Raw genomic sequence first — 17,553 nt, 5'->3', positions numbered from 1 at the left:
AAGGGCAATAAAGTCCGGCGTTGAGTATGGGTTCTGGGAAGCATATATCCCCTGGAAGTGTAGGGCAAATGTGTTTGCTTTGTCTTGGGGGTCTGTAATTATGTGTGCGTCTTTATCTATTAGCTCTGGAACCAGTCTATTTGCCAGTTTTTGTTTGTCGAGCCAAGCGAGCAGTTTCACGGCTTTGTCTCCTTGATCGTAGATTCTGCCCAACGTGTCTCTTCCCAGCTCTTTGGCCCTATCAGTTACCAGGGTCCTGTAGCTATCCTATTTTAATTACAAGGTGTGTAAGGTGTCTGGGTTAGGTCGTTCCGCCTGTTCTTCCTCTAGTCTGCAGAATTCCATCTCTAGTGTTTCCACCTCCTTGACCTTTTCCTCTCCCCGGCTCTCCCCGGCTATTTGGGAGAGGGCCTGACCCCTGACCACAGTCTTGAACGCCTCCCACAGTGTCTGGTGTGAATTTACCGATCCCTCATTCTCTAGGAAGTAGTGCTTGATGGAACCACTGGGTTACGGAGATGCCAGGGGTTGATGGGTGCCACTCTACCCACTCTCTGCTGGCCCACCACTAAGTGCATCCACTACGGGGAATGGTCAGATATGCCTCTCGCCATGTGTTTGACCTCTCTGACATATTGTAGCTGGTCAGGGAGGGACCAACAAGTAGTCCAATCTGGATTGTGAGTTGTGGGCACCTGAATGAAAAGTGTACTGGGTGGTGCTTGGGTGAAGTGAGCGCCATGCATCCTGTATCCCCAGCGCCCCCAGAAAGTCAGGCAACCAGCTGTTAGATGGGTGAAGTCTTCTAGGTAGGGTCTGTCTTGTGTGCCATCTACCACTGCGTTCAGGTCCCCTTCCACTATCAACAGTCCCTTCGGGATTGTCATCAGGATAGATCCTAGGTCCTTGAATGCTAGTTCCTGGAGGGATGGCGGCACGTAGACCGACATGAGAGTGAGTACTTTCCCCTCCCATTGGCCCATGATGCCTGTGTATCTCCCCACGTGTCCTAGCCCTGTCTTATTGATAACGACATCCCCTTATATTGTGATGCATCAAGTATAGGTGGGGAATAATGTGGTTAAAGTGTTTAGGACCCACTAGTCATGTAACGTGATAAAAGGATGTCACCAAAGGTATTTTCATGTACCTGATCGTACATAATTCAATGCGTAGTGTTTAAGAGTAAGAGAGAGTGAGAGCTCGCCAGCGAGTTGAGGTTACTACCGCACACAGCCTCAACTGATTAGGCCTTGGACTGCTCTGCTTCGCTACCCTGAGAGAGTCCAGTGCTACAATGGGATTATTTCGTTCCCAGTAAAAATACCAGTGCTGACAGTTGTGGACCTATTACTTTTGAAGTACTCGCATCTTTCTACTAACTATACGAATGTGTTACAGTAGTGTGTATGTAAGTTTGATGTAAAGTAGAAACTGCGCGCCAAGGCCCATTTTTGCGAGTACAGTTAAGAGATAATCCCAGTTCACCATATCAAATGTCTTCTCGAAGTCGACAAGCAATAGATCCAGTGGTCTTGACAACCATGAGAAAAAAGCAAGGGTGTTATGTAGACACGTAACATTATGATGAATAGTCTGACCATGCGTGGAACCACTGTAATCATCATTAACCAGCAATTGAATGCATGGAAGTAATTGGTTCACAAGCTGTGCTGCATTTGGTAAACTGTTTGAATTTTCCATTACCTGCCCTCCCCAAGGCAGGATGGTATTTCAGACAAGGCAGGAAGGACATGAACAGTTGGGGTGCTCACACCTCTGCCTACTAAGTCACCCGTGCAGTAGGGCTTCTGTAATCCTCTCACAAGCAGCAAAGCCGGATTGTTTGAAGGGAGTGGAGTGTGGCCCCCGGTGTCTCTCCACCTGAGCTCCATCTCAAGCTGGTGTTTTCAGCACCTTCCAACTACGCATGTGTCCGCCCCCTGTGAAGATGGAAGGGTCCAGCCATTCCCAAAACTCCCTGTGAAACCTGCTGTTAACTGTAATATGGTCCCTGGGGACGCAGCAGTTTAAAAGTGGTGGGGCTAGTCGCATGGCCTGACCCCTCTGGAAGCGGGACTGTGCCACTGAAAGGACTCTTTGTTGCGCAGGGCAATAGCCTAGCTCCACTGTTAATTCCTGAGCATACACTCGACCATCTTGTTTGGGTCATAAAGAATATTGTCTAGATAACATACATGGTGCAACATCACCAATGCCATCCAAACAGTTATCACAAAACATTACAATGTTCTTTTAACAGGCTGTCTATAAAAGGCACACAAAAACAAAAAACTTTTCAAATCCCCCTCTTGATCACCCACCCAGCTACATGGTTAGCATATTCAAATATGGTTATAAAGCCTAAGGTACACTACAAGATCCATTATCTCACACTGCAATGATGGACATCCACGAAGAGGTAGCTTCATTATATGTGCACAGTGCGCCACTAATCTATTGTTAACAGAAATGCTCTTTGAGATGCTCAGTAGGATTTTCCTCAGGGATGGGTTATCATCAGATTTGGGGTCGAAGGCCTTGAGAAACGGTTCCCGATCTAGCGTAACTGTGGGTCTAGCTGTGCCACCCCTCGGGCAAGAATTCATATGCAATATGGTAGTGGCCTCTGATTTAATGAGGTGAGTTTCCTGCAACACAATGATCTGCGCTTGCGAATCTCTCAAATATTGTAAGATCCGGTCTCTCCTTCCTTGTACTCGCAGACCATTGACGTTCCAGGAGATACATTTTAGATTTGCCATAATGATTTAACTTCACCCCCTTCCATCTCGATTATCTTTAACTTTAAGATTCGATGTTTCTCTGATTTTAGCATGTTTTAATTCGGTTGTTGAACAAGATTGGTTTCTAGAACCTTAAATTGAAATGACAAAAGAGGATTTTTTACTTTCTTGCCCCTCCCCCCCTCCTCCCCCCTTGGAAACACCCCCATACTTATTCTGGCTCGGTGTTGAGCCAGATTCTGCCCGCCAATAGCCTATCCCTACCCCCTCCACTGCAACCATTTTTCAAATAGAAAAAAGAGAAAAAATGGCCGTGTCTAAACCTTATTTATAGAAAATCACCCCTTTCATATCTGTGATTGTCTTACTCCAACTGAATATATGTGCTCTACTAATTTTTTTATTTATTTATTTTTTTATTTTTGTTTTCCATCTTTTTTTTTTTTTTTTTTGAACTCCTTATATATGTGCTTGTTTCCCCTTTAGACTTCCCTTTATAAATTCCTTTTTTTTTTTTTTTTTTTTTTTGTAACGTGTTTTGTACTTATAGCTAATTATTATCTTATTTAATTCGACTTGTGTGCCTGGGCTCGAACATGATCACTAATAGAATTAAGTAGCTCATCAGCGTCGTGAATAGAACGTACATTATGCATCTTGTTGTTGTATCCGGAGGAATGCAGGGAATCTCATCTGTACCGTTGCGCCAAGTGACCTGAATTTATCCATACGTTGCCCCAGCTCCCATTGCCTCTCCAATGTAGTCTTTGAGAGATCTGATCGTATCTCAAACTTGAAATCAGGACCACTTATTGAACCTGCTTTGAGGGCAAGATTTAAGATTTTCTCTTTAAGAGCGTATGTCAGAAAGTTAGCCAGAATCTTTCTTGGTTTAGTCCTTGCCGGGTTCAAGCGAAACGGGTCCCTATGTATTCGCTGGATATCCTTTTCTAGCTCTTCAACCGTCTCCTCCAAATTCAGTGTATCTTTCATTAAATGTACAATAAACTTCTTGAGGTCCCCGCCTTCCTTGCCCTCTGGTATTTTAAGGAGTCGAATATTGTTGCGTCTAGAGTAATTTTCTAACCCTTCAATTCTTTCTTTCATATCATCCCCATCTCTTTGAAGAGTATGAATTTTAGATCTAGCCGCTTCCAAATTTTTGGTCAGTAGACCTACTGAACTTTCCAATACCTCCGTTCTCTCACATAGGCCTTCAACTTTTTGTCCCAACTCTTCACAGGTAGCTCTAATCTCTGCTTGATTAGTTTTGGATATTACAAAATCCTGCCTTATCTCTTCTCTCATTTCTGATATTGAAGAAACTATTGCCTCAAGCGCGTTTCCAATTACTGGATCTAGGTTTGGAGGAGGAGCTTTTTTATTCTTACCCAATTTAGTTGTTAAGCTTTCCTTCTCTGAATTTTCCTTTGATTGTGCAGTTTTCAGACTCACTACAGTGCATTCTGTATAAGACTCATACAGAATTAGCTGATTATCCTCCACTGGAACTTCTGATATTCCCCCCTCCAGCAGAGAGGTCTCAGTTTGTTCTGGTCCTGCGAGAGACATACAATTTTCGGACTGTTTTTCCTGCTGCTTGTCCTGAATTTTCAGCGCTTCTGCCATGTCTTGTGTAATCAGTAGAACCTGTGGCAAAGCCCTGAAATACGAGCGCAACGACGGGGTTATATCCCCAGGAGCTTTGGACCTCTTGCTTTTAGTCTTATTCTTGGTTTTAGGCTGTTTTAATATATTATGCCTGTCTTTAACTGGCTCTGTTACTTTTTTCCTTGTGACCAAACTTTCCTTTTTAACTCCCTCTGTGGTGCACTCTGGGAGTTGAAGTGCTTCCTCCAGCCCAGCCCCCCTGTCCCTGTCTCTGCCCTTTGTCTTACTCCTAGTGACCCTCGTTTGTATATCCAGCACTTCTTTATTTGTGGCTACGCTGGGCGCCTCCCCAAACAAACAAAAGAGCTTACTTGGGTCTTGTATAGAAGTCCCCCTGCGACTGAACAAACCAGCCTTCGCGTCCTTCTCTGCCGTACCGTGCGATCCCTCCGCCTTCTCTGCCTCCAGAGCAGTTGATACAATAACTTTCGGTGTTTCTCTCCTGCCTCTACCTCCAGCTACAGCCGCCGTATCTGTGTTCCTCGCAGCCGCGCCTAATCTCTACGGCTGCCCGCCCCCAGCAGAGGGGAGAGTTGGAAGCGGCAGTAAGCGGTGAAGTCGGCAAGCACATCCGAAGTCTTTTCCCTCGCATAAAACAGCAATACCAATATTCCAAATGCTATAAAACGGGCTTCTCTCCGATTTCACTCGAATACCGTGTTTAATTACAGCATTATGATCCAGGCGCAGTGGAAGGCTCAGGACTCAGCGAGCGTGCGAGCCGCGCCTAACCTGCGGCCGCCATGTTTCCCCCAAACAAAGGTGGATAGACACATTTTGTTCCACTGACCACAATGCGAATGTAAGAGGGGTTATTTTTTTATTTATTTATTTATTTATTTTTTGTAAACCTTTATTGGTAAATGTATGTAAATGTATAGGCATTTATATAGCGCACTACTTACCCGTAGGGTCCCAAGGCGCTTCGACCGCTGCGAAACCCTTCCTGGCTTCCCTGAGAGATGGTCCCTTAATGGGTATCTCCAGGGTGAGACCAGGCATCCCCGGCGGTCTGGTGGGGCCGTTAGTGAAGATGAGGCAAGCTAATGCCCAGAGTTGCCGAGTGTGAACGCTGATCAGAGTGGGCACCGAGGCGAGAGAATTATCAAGTCCGCTGACCCTGGTCCAGAAACCTGCCGCGCCGGGAATCGAACCCTGGTCCCAGGCCGTCCTCTGCTCTCGAGTCTGCCGCCTCTAACCAGTGAGCCACACTACTTCACTGGTATAGACAGGATATACAAATCTGGGCCTACAACCAAACTGGCCGGCCATAATACGTGAAAGCAGTCAAGAAGTCCAGAATAAAGTTACAGAATCAATCATAGAGGAACGTAAGCAATACAATCTTAAAAAGGGGGGAGGAGAGAGGATCCAAACGGCCAGCAAACAGGAGCAAAGAAGGTTATTTTTATAATAGGGCAATAAGGAGCATGACAGGCTCGGCGACAATATAGAGGAATCCGGATTCCCAAATCAAACCATTGGTAACAGACAGGCTAAAGGGTAGCCATGCAGGAATGTCAGCACTGTATATATCGGTATAAAAATAGAGCCGTGAACACAAGTCAGTATATAATTAAGAACAACTTTGCATCCCCACCACCCAGTATCACATCGGAAACAGAACAAAGGGGCCGGAATAGCGACAACACCAAGACTAACCCGTCATACTGACCTTGGGAGAGAAGGAAAAGGGGGGGGGGGGGGAAGGAAAGAAGAGAGGGAAAGGAAAACACAGACCGAAAGAGAAGAATGCCGCGCCTAAACAAGCACCCCCTAGCAAGGAACACATAAAGGAGCGGTAATATCAGCAACGAGGAGGGCATGGGAGTCGCAATGGAAAGCAGCAGAACTACAAAAAGAAGAACAGCGACATTACAGACCCCACCCCAATCATACCACGGAAGGCAAGGACAGACGCAGCACTCCAACAAAGAGATACAAAAGGGCCATAGAACTGAGGAAAATAAAACATCAAAGAAGACCCAACCCACCCATCCCACCCAGCACCCCTGCAGAAGGCTACGGCCTACCCTCCAAACAGCACGCCTGTCGCCCTAAACCAGAACCCGAAATGCAGTAGAGAAGAGAGAAGAAGAATATAGAGACAAAAAAGGGACATGAAAACAAAAGAAATAAACGGGAGGGAGGAGCAAAAGGACAGAAACAAATACGGTCGGCCACAGCCCTCCACCCAACCATGCGATTATATTACATGTGAACCAGGACGACACAATCTCGAGCGCCAAAAAACGTACAGGGGGGTCTCCCACAGCACTAGAAATATGAGCAACTTCGCCACGGATCTGTACACCAATAAACCACCGGGAGCCGTGCATCTCACCCCAGTCCCTTCCTAACCACAATTACCACCCACCACAGGACAGTGTGAAGTAAGCAACACGATGCGAGGCAAGCACACAAATGAAAGAAAGTACGAGCAAAACGTAGGCCAGGGAGGGCAATCAATAAACAAGTGGCCAAAAGTTCAAATAGGCAGTTCAAATGTCTCAGCAATAGCAACAAGGGCAATAATAGACTGGAGTTCAGTCTCGCCGTTAGGAAAAGCGGGGGTTTCCCTGCAAAATAGAAACACGACCTCATCAAGGCAAAAACAGGCAGCGGTCCACCATTGTTCTCAGGCACCCGGGGAGGAACAGGTCCCTGCACAACATCCAAGTCCCCAAACTCCAAACATCGAAGAGCAGGAGGTTCCAAATCCACCGGCCAGCAAACCCGTCGATGGATAGCGACAATAACCCTCGTAGCGACCGAGGGAGGCGAGGCAGTGGCATCACTGAGACGAGAGGGGACCATGAAGGAGCGTTCACCCAAGATGGCGGTGGAACAAATCGAGTCTCCCGGAGCACCGGGGGCCAGGGCCGCGCGTAAAGATCGTAAGGCATCAAGAACGTCTCCAATCGTAGGCTCACGCTCACACGTCCAGGCCCCCGTGCAGTCCAGCAACCCAAGTCCGTCATCACGAGGAGACCCACAGCACAGGTCGTCGGCAGCCATTTTGTGAATTCAGCCTCCTCACCACCCTCCGCGATTTTCGGAACAGTTCACAAATGCGGGCCTTTACAGATTTCCGGTGGGTCCCAGCAATGGCAGCCTCAGTGATAAAAGGAGATTCGCCCAAGGCGGGGGGCCGTCTGCAGTATCGCTGGCGCTCCTCTGAAACAGAGTCCGAGGACGAGGGTCCAGGGTCGATGGACGGAGCAGCGGCGGGGGGACCCCTTCACACGATCAGTCCACGGAGCACCGCGCCCCGCACCAGCCTCACGGCCGTCAAGGCGGGCCCGGATCAGGGTCACCGGGATGTTCTCACAACGGCTCTCACCAGTGGCGCAGTCTCTCGGCCGGGGCCGACGGTCACCACAACGCCAGGTCGGATCCGATAGGCGAGGCCCCGGTCTCAACACCACGAAGGCCCAGGTCCCTTCGGGGGGCACAACTTCGGAACCGCAGCACGCCGGAGTCTCCAGGCCAAACGGTGAGTAAGAGCGAAACGTTGCGTTCCTATTTCTTCGGAATTATGTCGTCTCTGGGCAGGATATGCAACAGGATATGCGAGTCAGGCCAGAGGGCTGACGGAGCCGAGCTACAAGGCGACCATTACGCTCGCGAGCTTGACTCCTCCCGGGTTATTTTTATTTTTAAAAAATCTGTAAAAGCACAAATTCTAGAATGCAAGGAAGATAAGACAGGAAGATGGCTGATAGTTAAAGTTTCTCTTGAGGGTCAGATTAAGATACTGGTTGGCTATTATGGCCCCAACTCCGATGATCCATCACATCTGGATGCTGTCAGGAACCAATTAATATCAGGCCAGGAGCCAATAATTTGGATGGGAGACTTCAACATTGTTCTTGATCCAAGATTAGACAAATCGAATAAATCTAGAGTTCTTAGCACCGTAAAATCAAGAGAAACACTCAAATCAATTATGAAGCATCTAGGTTTGGCAGATCTGTGGAGAGAAAGAATGGGCAATAAGCCACGAGTGTCCTTTAGAAATAGTCGCTTTAAGCATAAATCTAGGATTGATAACGTTTTTTTCAGTTACTGTTTAAAGGACTATCTGATATCAATAAACTCTATCTACCATCACACTTATCAGACCACTCCGCGATAGAATTCACCATGAAAATAGGCATCCTAGTTAAACATCCTTCCTGGTCTTTTGATCGGACACTTTTGTTAGAGGAGGAAGAGGTTAAATTTTTGTCAGATGAGACCTTATCCTTTTTTGATATTAATAAATACTCCGCTACCCCCACAGTGGTTTGGGAGACCTTTAAGGCCTTCCTAAGAGGGCAGATTACCAACAGAGCCTCCTATAGACGGAGGATATATAATGAAAAAATTAGGATATTAGAAATAGACATGAAATTTCTAGAATCAAGATGGACCTGACACTAGCAACATCTTCAGAACATGAAAAACTTGCTGAATTGAAAAACCACATGGAAAACATTTTACAAGAAAGAATAAATAAAAGGTGGGAAGTGAGTAAATCCTCCCACTATGAATTCGGCGAAGATTCAGGAAAAATATTGGCATGGAAAACAAAAGCTGATAAAGCCCTTAACTATATTAGAGAAATGAAGGTTATAGGAGAGACTGAGACTAGATCAACTAATCAAGAAATAGGAAATGCATTTTTTGAGGAGATCTACAAAGAAGATCTCCCCAATGACCAACAAGCAAGAGATAGATGGCTAGATGCTATTACACTTCCAACCTTATCAATGACCGAGAATAAATCATTAGAGAAAGACATTTCTGTGGAAGAAGTAATTAAAGCAATTGGCCATTCAAAAAAGGGAAAAGCGGCAGGGCCGGATGGTCTGCCGGGAGAAATTTACAGATCTCTTGAACACATCATAGCTCCAGAACTCAAGGCACTTTTTAATGGTATCCTAATAAATGGAGATTTACCACCTAAGTCTTGGGGAGAAGCCACCATAGTACTCATTCCTAAACCTGGACAATCTCCATTAGAGTGTGGGTCATACAGACCAATATCACTTCTTAATAGTGATTATAAAATATTCACAAATATCCTCTCCACAAGACTTGCCAGCGTTATTAATAAAATTATCCACCCTGATCAAAAGGGATTCATCAAAGGGAGACAACTAGCGGAGTTAACCCATGAACTAGTAGGGGCCATAGATATCGCAACTGCTGTCTCCGCACCCCTGGCTACCCTGACATTAGACGCAACGAAAGCGTTCGGTAGAGTCAACTGGCTCTATCTAAACAATGTACTAAAAAAATTCAATTGTGGGGAAGGCTTTTGTAGAACAATTAAACTATTATATAATACACCTTCTGCCAGGTTAATGATCAATGGGAGCTTAACCGACGCCTTCAATATAACCAGAGGTACAAGGCAGGGCTGCCCGCTTTCTCCACTCCTTTTCAACTTATATATTGAACCGTTCGCTCAACTTTTGAGGAACAAGGCTAATATTCCATCTTTTAGCTATGGAGAGTGGGAAAAGAGGGTAGCATTATATGCAGATGACATCTTGGTCTGTACATCTGACCCAGTCAAGGCACTTCCAACTATTATCACATGTGCTGAGAAATTCGGCCAGATATCTGGATACGACATTAATTCCAGTAAAACTGAGATTATGGTATGGAATCTTCCAAATATCCAGTTAGGGGTAAACATTTCTACATCTATGCGGTATTTAGGAATAAGAATAACCCAGGAAGTGGAAAATATTGGATCAAATACCTAGAAAGAATACATACTGAAAGTAAAAAACTTTTAAAGTCCTGATCACACTTACCACTATCTATAACGGGCAGAGTAAACTTAGTTAAAATGTGTATCCTCCCTAAATTTATTTTTATTTTTAATACAATTCCAATTGCATTTGAACAGAAACACATTGAAAAATCCCAAAGAGAAATTAATTCCTTTATATGGAATTACAAAACAACAAGAATAGCATGGAAAAAATTAAGAAGAAGAAGGGAAAAGGGGGGGACTGGCACTCCCAGACCTGTTATACTATTCATGGGCCTTTCAGATGTCACACTCAAGGATGTTACTAAAAACGCCATCTAATCTAACTCCTAATTCCATGTATAAAGCAATGTTATTGGGGGCAAATTTAACACCAGAGGATTTCATGTTTAAATATGGAAGTCACAAATTTTTCAAAAAAATTAAACTTAAAATGGCACAATCATGGGCTAAAAATTGGAATAACATAAGAAAAAAAATAGGCTTGTCATATTACTCTACATATTCCCCAATTTGGGACTCACCCGTCTTACCGCTATTTTTGAAAGACAGCCTCTCAAATAACATAAAACAAGCCGGAGTTATTAGGTGGGGCCAGTTGTTTGTAGACGGGAAACTAATATCCTGGAACGATCTACAGGAACTTGTGGGAATAGGACTATCCAGTTTTAAATATATTCAACTAGATAGCTGGGTGAGATCACAGAGTCGTATAGACGCCAACATTGGGAAAACTAGTATATTAGAACAAATGCTGGTTGAGCGACCCACTGGAGGGAAAGAAGTAGCCACATGGTATTGGCAAATACTAGAAGAAATCGATGGGGAGTTTAAACTACCAGATAAGCTATGGAGAACAACGATTAATACCCCATGTGACGAGAAATGGAAACAATCCTGCGGCTTGCTGTACAAAACGGTCAAACCCGCATGGTTAAGACGCAACCATTTATTCTCAATTCACCGTGCATACATAACACCACTAAAACGGTCTAAATTTCTACCAGATAAAAAATGTAATAAATGCAACATGGTAGGTGCAAATGACATTCACATGTTTATAGATTGCCCAGATCTTTCGAAATTTTGGGAAGATGTGAATAACACTTTAAACTCTATTTTACATACATCTTTGTCAATAACTCTTCCACTTGTCATCTTTGGGATAGAAGACAACATAAAGGGCAAGGCGCAATCTTTCCTTTTCTACGCAATCTTACTGGCTAGAAGACAGATTTGTATGCACTGGATGGAAACAACTCCCCCATCGCACTCTCGTTGGCTTTCATCTCTATATGAAACTTCTAAAATGGACCTTAAAAGAACAGCTAGTAAACGCAATTTGGCTTTTTGGGATCTTTTAATTAACTGGAGGTGAACCCGGGGTTTTTTTTTTTGTCCCGGGTCCGATGATTATGCCATCAACGCTCCTGGACCAGGGCCAGTTTAGAAATCGATTTGGTCCTACAGGTTGAAAAATACCTAGATGGAGTTAAAGATACCCCCTTTCTTGTTTTGGGACATCTCTGCCACCGGAAAACCAAATCACGTCTCTAAGTCGTGCAAGGTGGTTGGTATTCCTTCTGTCTGAAACGGAAGGCAAATGAGGACAAAAAAAAAAAAAATTCATATACAACTCTGCTGTGGCACGTTTTATATGTCTGTTTTATAGCACCTTGGGTTCAGGGATACTGGGGACCTCCAGTTTCATGTCTGTTATTGTCAATTAGCAAGGGCCAAGGCAAGATATAGGAACTTAGTGCTAAATCTGCTGTTCTCCTTATGAGTCCCATCAGTTTTGGCGAGCTCCATAACCATTTCCCTGTCCACTCCGCCCGTTAGTTAGTGATCTCTTCCCTCCAGTGCCTAATGACCACACAAGAACAGACCACGAGTCCAAAGTCATAGTCATCCTGGGCACACCAGGGACATCTGTGGATTCATGATCTGCAGTTGTGCAGGTGTTACATACGTTCTATGAATATAATTGAATTGAATTAGTTTTAAGATGAACATTGATCAAAGTATGACACACATACTGTAATACCCAACTTCATTCTGCATCAGTAAATGTTTCACCCAGGTCCTCACCCCATTTGGGCCTGACATATGTCAATGTTTTAGATCTTGTGGCCCTATGACCCTATATAGTCTAGGCCCTAGACTCTAGTCTCTAGGATAATAAAAGATCTATGGTTACCCATTGTTTGCATAAATGTGTCAGTCTGTGGCTCCGTCTGCTCCCTCCCATATGTGTGCTGCATCCTTAGTCATTGCTGCTTGAGCCTGGAACTGCTCAGCAGGGAGGTCGTATACTTGAAGCCCCTTCTCAAAAGCCATGATGTGACCAGAATCATATAAGTCTCCTAATGTGTTTATTCCTGTTCGGGCCCAGATAAATATATCCACCCTTTTAGCCAGTCATTCAATTCAATGAGCAATTTAATTGACTCATTGTTATGTATGGCTCTCGTAGAGAGCCTCTATCGATTATTCCACTTTCTGAATCTCATGACCCATTGTAACTGGTCAGCCACTGTTGTGATGTCACACATGCCTTCCAGACTAGGCTGACAGACCTTCTTGGGAGCCTGTCAACGCAGCGTTGCTTGTCTGCTGTGACTGAAAGCACAGCCGCAGGAGGGGAAAGCAAGGCTGGGAATGTCGTGTGGGTAGGTGAAGGATGGTAGTTTAGTGGGTTTTTCCCCTTTGGGACATGGATACACAGCAGAGGCCATGTTATGTGCCCCTCCCCCCATTACTCCTTGTCACTGCATAGCAGTTAAAAGCAGGAGCAGATGATTTTGGGGGCAATACATAACATAAAATTATAGATAGATAAAAAGTGAATTATAGGGAAGTTTTTCACCTCAGAGTTCTGAGTGACACAGTAAACTCGAGCTTCACTCTCGTCACCCCGAACCCCTCAGTGAAAAACATCCCCGTAATTCACTGTTACTCATCTATAATTCTGTATGTTACCAGTTTCAACAGTCTGGGTAGCCATATCACTTCAGTTAGTTTTCACACCCATTTTAGTAACACCTTGTAACCTCTTGTGTCTAATTTTGTTGTTTTTATGCCACGTGCATGTTAATTTGTATCCTCTGCAGGACTTGCCATATGCAGCAAAAAATATTTGATGTTGTTTAGTGTGTCGTTGGTCTGTTTATTGTCTTCTAATGTACCTCCTCTGTTGAATGGAGCGGTGCTTTACTATTCCATTGCCACCACTTGCTCCATCTCCACATTTCTAAATACCTACTATGTGAGGAAACCCTTGCCTCATTCAGTACCTTGAATATGGAGCATGGCTCCTTGTATTTTTGAGAAGTTTTAACCATTCCATGATGGATCATATCCCATACTGTCATTCTACCCCCTTGCCTCCAGCCCTTGAGGTCCATTGGGTTTAGGCATGAGTGAAGTCTGGATTGAGGTTTGGGATGACAAGAATGTAGTGAGATTATTTCTTTGTGAATATCACAGGGGTATGCAGTTCTTAGTAAGTACGGATTTATCTGCTTAGGTCAGTTAGGTTCCACAGATTCTGCAGGGAACATTACTCTGTAGGAACAAATGCCCTCACACACCAAGATAGGTGTTGTGCTTCATCATTGGGCTTTTACTCCATGGTGGGCCGGTGCTGCAATTTCCGACGGGCACCCTCAATAGGTGCTCTTTACCGGAGGCCTTTTTATAAGTGTGGGTAAAATAGTAGATTGGTGTATTTTGAGTAAACATGTGAAAGTGTGGGATAAAAATAGGACATGGGGTACTCCTCAGAAAGTTTTGAAATTGGCAGGCAATGTTATCTTACTGTTCTGATTGTCCTGGAGACCTGATGTTAGCCATCTTTGATTGGGGGCTTGTTTTGTTAGGCAGCTGAACTGTCGAATTGGAGATAAAGTCTCAGTTGAATATGCTTTCTGGCTTTTAGTAACTGTCCATACCCAGCACTGGCACACGTCTTCTTGCTTTGCTTAAACCATGTCTACATTGCAGGGTGTCCTTTTCCACAGAAAGGGTTAACATGACTTGCACTCCTTTCACATGTTTACAAGTAATCAACATATTTCTCTTGAAAGGCAGGGTTCAAAACAATCTACTGTAAAGCTAGCTTGGCCCTCCATTTTTTTTAATGATTTACACCTGTATTTATACTTGTATAAGACTCTGGCATAAAAGCCTAAAAAAAGGGAATGAAGACATCAAACTAAAACTCTTCGAACTGTACATAATGTTCGATTCTCAGTAGTAAACGATTATGTTGAGTATTATCTGTAATTCATGTACCAAAGTTTCCCATTCCCTGCATTACCAATTGTGCTCAGTACGTTAATGTAAAACCAAATAACTTTAATCTTGATTGGTTTCATTTTCCATGTTGAAGCATCATCTGCATTATTCCTCTTTTCTAGGTTGAAGAGTACATTACACCAGAAAAGTTTAAACACTGGGAAATCGTAGGGAACGAATTAGGATTTCTTTATACGGCCAGCGGACCACTTGTGCGCTCCTCCTATAAAGCAGGTTTGTGATTTCTTTTTTGTTTTTTTGTTTACATGGACCAAATACAATGCAGTATGCTTTTCTGTATTAAGCCACTTTAGAGTAGGAGGGACCAGTTGGGGCATAAGCTGTGATGCCAGGGACAGTTGGTAAGCAGTGTAATAGGCCGCCATTTGTGGGAGTCTTAGACCACCAAGTTGTGTGCTTATGTATATTTTACCAGACTTCAGCCTCTGCTTTGTCCCCATCCAGATAAAGGTTTTATTTTCTGAGTCAATACAGGACAGAATTGGTCTTTGGGTCTATAATGGCAGCCTTGCAAATACATGCTTTTACTTAGGGGCTAGCACTATCTTGCTTGCCTGTAGTTTACCCCAGTTCAAAAGAGCCAGTGTTGGAAAGTAATTTACACATGTTGGACAAAAGGCCTCAGTACAGCTAACTTGCTTTCCTCCACCTAAAGCACCGGTCATTTTGATGTGCTTTGATTTCGTTCATGAGTTTTCTAGGTGGCATCCATGCTGGTTTTCTGTAAGCACAGTATAGCATCCCCGTTGAGTAGGAAACAGTTGCTTTATCTTTAAATGTGTTTCTGAAAAGCTTTCTGAAAGTGCTATTCTGGCATACAAAAGGGTACAGAGCACTGTATAAATACTGTTTTCAATAAAAGACCGCCATTTGCATGCATTTTATTTAGTCATACAGTTAAATAGCAGCAATTTTCCTTGTAACTCTTTATCAGTGATAGCCTCATAAGCACTTTATCCAGAATACAGATGCCCATATACATTTTCTGTTGCCATGTTAATAGAAGTGGAGGTGTGCTGTAGTAAGGCAGTTAGTATAGTGTGAATACCAGCAGTGAATTTCTGGCATGAAACCACTTCTCAGTAGCCACCCCTGCTTCTGGGTCCTCTATTGATTCAGTGAAAACGCGAAAAGCAGCAGAATACTTGTGTTTATTCTGAGCCAATTAAATTCCTGTTGCTTCTAGAGAGAAATGTCTCAGCAGCGATGCTTGGAGAATTCATACACTGTCAGTCCATGAGAGTTTTTGTACACTCGAGAGCTAATAAATGACATATAACCGCAACCGCTTCAAGAGAAGATGCTAAAACAAGTGCTGAGTTTATGTTGGCAAGGCTGTCTCTTAATATGGAGTCTTGCCTACAGCATTCAAGACAGCAGTAGTGATAACTTTCATATGGTAGTTTTTTTTATCACTCAGACCTCCCCAAGCAGCTACCTTCCACCAGGGGGCAGACTATTTTCTTCCTCCTTGATGCAGTTTGTTGGTTTCTTGTTGATTAAGTCACTGACCAGAAATAAGGCCTACATTCACCTTGAGATCATTGGCCAAGTACTTGCTAAATCAGGCTAACACCTTATTATGCTCCAGATTATTAGGGAGGATTACACAGAAAAAAGTCTTGACCATTGGATGCGAGTCATCTAGAGTAATGTTCACTTCTCCCACGGACATTATCTTCTATATATTTTATCATTCAGAAACTCTGTTTTGATCAAACCTTGAGCAAAGTAAACGGATCCCATTAGTACCCTAGCCTCAAAGTAGAAACAAGTCTCTTGTCATTAAATAATGCAATACCCAGTTGATCAATATGTTGGCTGGAAGCTTCAGTCTAAATTAACTACAAGAGTGGGAGTGGAAGAAAGCCCTGTAGCCTCCACAATGATATAATTTTACTCAGTTTTTATTGGGGCCACCACAACGCTACCTCACCGATGTTGTTAAGAATGATATTAGCAGGTGTACTACAAAACGTTTTGAACTTAAGAGGTTTCTATATGTCTTCCTGATTCAAATTCCAGGTAGGTCTATCATACTCTGCATTTCACATATCCCATTTGCGCTGCCCATTGTTAATTTGGGATTGCCAAATGTATGAGAGTTCTTAGTGGAGACAGTCTAGCAGATATTTTCTTTAATTTCTCTAAGCAAATTGACTCATGAAACACTGTAAGCCAGTCAAGGCCCTGGGAGGAGAGTGGTAAAATGGCATAGAAACTGTTGGAAATGATTCTAGGAGTTTTTGTTTAGTGTTAATTTTCAGGGAATTGCTTGTACCCGTAAAACGAAAGGGAAGAACAGTCCGTCATCTCTGTTTTTTAAAATAATTTTCATTAGTCTTATACTTCTATCTAAAGTGAAATCGCAAGGATTGAGTGCAATTATTTCACAGGTACCTGAAATGGCACCTGTCCATAGTAGGTGGGCAAAAACAAGATAGGGCGGCCTCACTTGAAATAGGGCAATGATGGGATCTAAGCAATGAGGAGCTAAACACTAACATTTTGTCAGCATTGAGTAGCATGTATTGTGCTAACAGTGACTATGCCTTGTAGATTATCCCTCTGCTGTATAAGTTGAGCCAACAGTTCAGTAGCCATGGTATACAGTAATAAAGACAATTCTAATTAGTTCCTGAGTTTGTCTTAGAGTGGGTGAACAATGAGCTATAAATGACAACACAAGTGGCAAAGACACGTCTGGGAAAATGCATCTCAAAAGGCAAATACAGAATAATTTAGTTTTTATGAACACTTTTAATTGTAGCCGCCACCTCGTTTTGTGCAGTAGTTTGCCAAGCGCATCTGTGGGAATCGAAGGGGTCCCCACATAAAGATCAATGATATTCATTAAAGATGCTCAGAAGCTAGCATTTGTGGCCAAATGATGAATCTTTTGGCACAATAGATCAAATGAAGTTGCGTTATTATTTATAATTTAACAATATGCTAGAAGACAGCAAGCTTAATCTGCTACCTCAGAGAATTGGTCATGGGCCAGAGCTGGCCGGCATCCAAGGTGGCGGACATTGTTTTGGGTTC

At 43.6% G+C, this 17,553-nt stretch overlaps 1 protein-coding gene across 1 annotated transcript in view; it reads left to right on the top strand.

Moving 5' to 3' along the window:
- Positions 1 to 17,553, top strand: part of LIAS (lipoic acid synthetase) — a 212,574-nt gene that overhangs the window by 174,333 nt on the left and 20,688 nt on the right. The window contains exon 10 of the mRNA XM_078678318.1: positions 14,610 to 14,721. Within this exon, the coding sequence (XP_078534444.1) occupies positions 14,610 to 14,721 (112 nt within the window). The remainder of the gene's footprint in view (positions 1 to 14,609; positions 14,722 to 17,553) is intronic.

The sequence above is a fragment of the Lissotriton helveticus genome, chromosome 2_2 (assembly GCF_964261635.1).
Source record: "Lissotriton helveticus chromosome 2_2, aLisHel1.1, whole genome shotgun sequence".
Taxonomy (NCBI): Eukaryota; Metazoa; Chordata; class Amphibia; order Caudata; family Salamandridae; genus Lissotriton; species Lissotriton helveticus.
This window is presented reverse-complemented; position numbering and strand designations above follow the sequence as displayed.